The 1079-nt window shown below is 39.4% G+C and overlaps 1 protein-coding gene across 1 annotated transcript; it reads right to left on the bottom strand.

Annotated features, from left to right (window-relative positions):
• Positions 1-92: 92 nt before the first annotated feature.
• RpS13 (ribosomal protein S13) lies at positions 93-1069 on the bottom strand. The gene is made up of 3 exons (XM_017608735.1): positions 960-1069; positions 556-683; positions 93-492 (listed from the first exon to the last, which is right to left on the bottom strand). The coding sequence occupies exons 1-3, from the start codon at positions 980-982 to the stop codon at positions 188-190; spliced, it is 456 nt and encodes a 151-aa protein (XP_017464224.1). The 5' UTR covers positions 983-1069; the 3' UTR covers positions 93-187.
• Between the last annotated feature and the right edge of the window lie 10 nt (positions 1070-1079).

Below are 1079 nucleotides of genomic sequence, written 5' to 3' on the forward strand. Positions count from 1 at the left end.
AATAGACTTATTTTTTCATTAGTACCCATTTTAAAGCCAGATCAAACTCTAAAGCCAACTCGATTGCTTCTCTTCAGAGAAACACCGCACAATGTTAGTATTATTTTACATTTTTTTATTTCACGCTTTATGATCTTTTTAAATATAAAAAACAAAAGACATCCCTACGAAATCCCCGTGGTATGATCTAAGCAACTAATGCGGAGGCGGTGCTGGATTCGTATTTCCAGTTGGGTGGCAGAACGCTCTTTGTCTTGTAGTAGCGTGCCAATCTGTGGATTCTGGATTCAACCAGAATCAAGCGGAATTTACCATCCTTATCTTTACGATTACGCTCCAAATGCTTGCGGATGGCAACAGCCTTCTTGATCATATGGTATAAATCCTCAGGTATGTCGGGTTTCAAGCCAACGGATTTCATGATACGCAGAATCTTATTGCCATTGACAAAGCGCACCTGCGCAACACCGTGCGAATCGCGAAGAATAATACCTATGTATAGAAAAGGAAGTTATTTGATAACATTCAACACCATTGTATAACTCTCATACTAACCAATTTTAGACGGGGTCATACCCTTCTTGCCCAATTTCTTGATGTGTTCCCTCACATCTTCGGCATTCAATTTCAGCCATGATGGCACTGTTCGCCTGTAGGGAAGCGCTGATTGGGAAATACCCTTACTGTCGAAGCACGATTATATGTAGTTGATAATAGTCGTTGAGTCATGTTAAAAGATAAAAAGAGTATAATTAGCATAACTTTATTAAGAGCCAAGTATCAAAATAATGCACGGCTATGTACGCCACATGGGCACACCAATAGTTAGATTAAGATGATGCAAAGGGCTTTTCAAACTATTTCATTCACAAAATACACTGTACAATGTTGTGGAGTGCTTGCAGAAAAGCAGACTTTTCCAAAAATCGCACAAAAATTCGAGAAAATTGAGTTTTTACCCAGGAGCGTGCATACGACCCATCTTCACAGATTTTATTCTACACCAAAAAGAACGGAACGGAAGTGGAGACTTAACACACAATGTCTACCGCACTGCTGCCAACATTTAACAAACGAAC

Source organism: Rhagoletis zephyria, unplaced genomic scaffold (genome assembly GCF_001687245.7).
Source record: "Rhagoletis zephyria isolate East Lansing unplaced genomic scaffold, Rhagoletis_zephyria_1.1 Rzeph_scaffold_82012, whole genome shotgun sequence".
NCBI classification, from domain to species: domain Eukaryota; kingdom Metazoa; phylum Arthropoda; class Insecta; order Diptera; family Tephritidae; genus Rhagoletis; species Rhagoletis zephyria.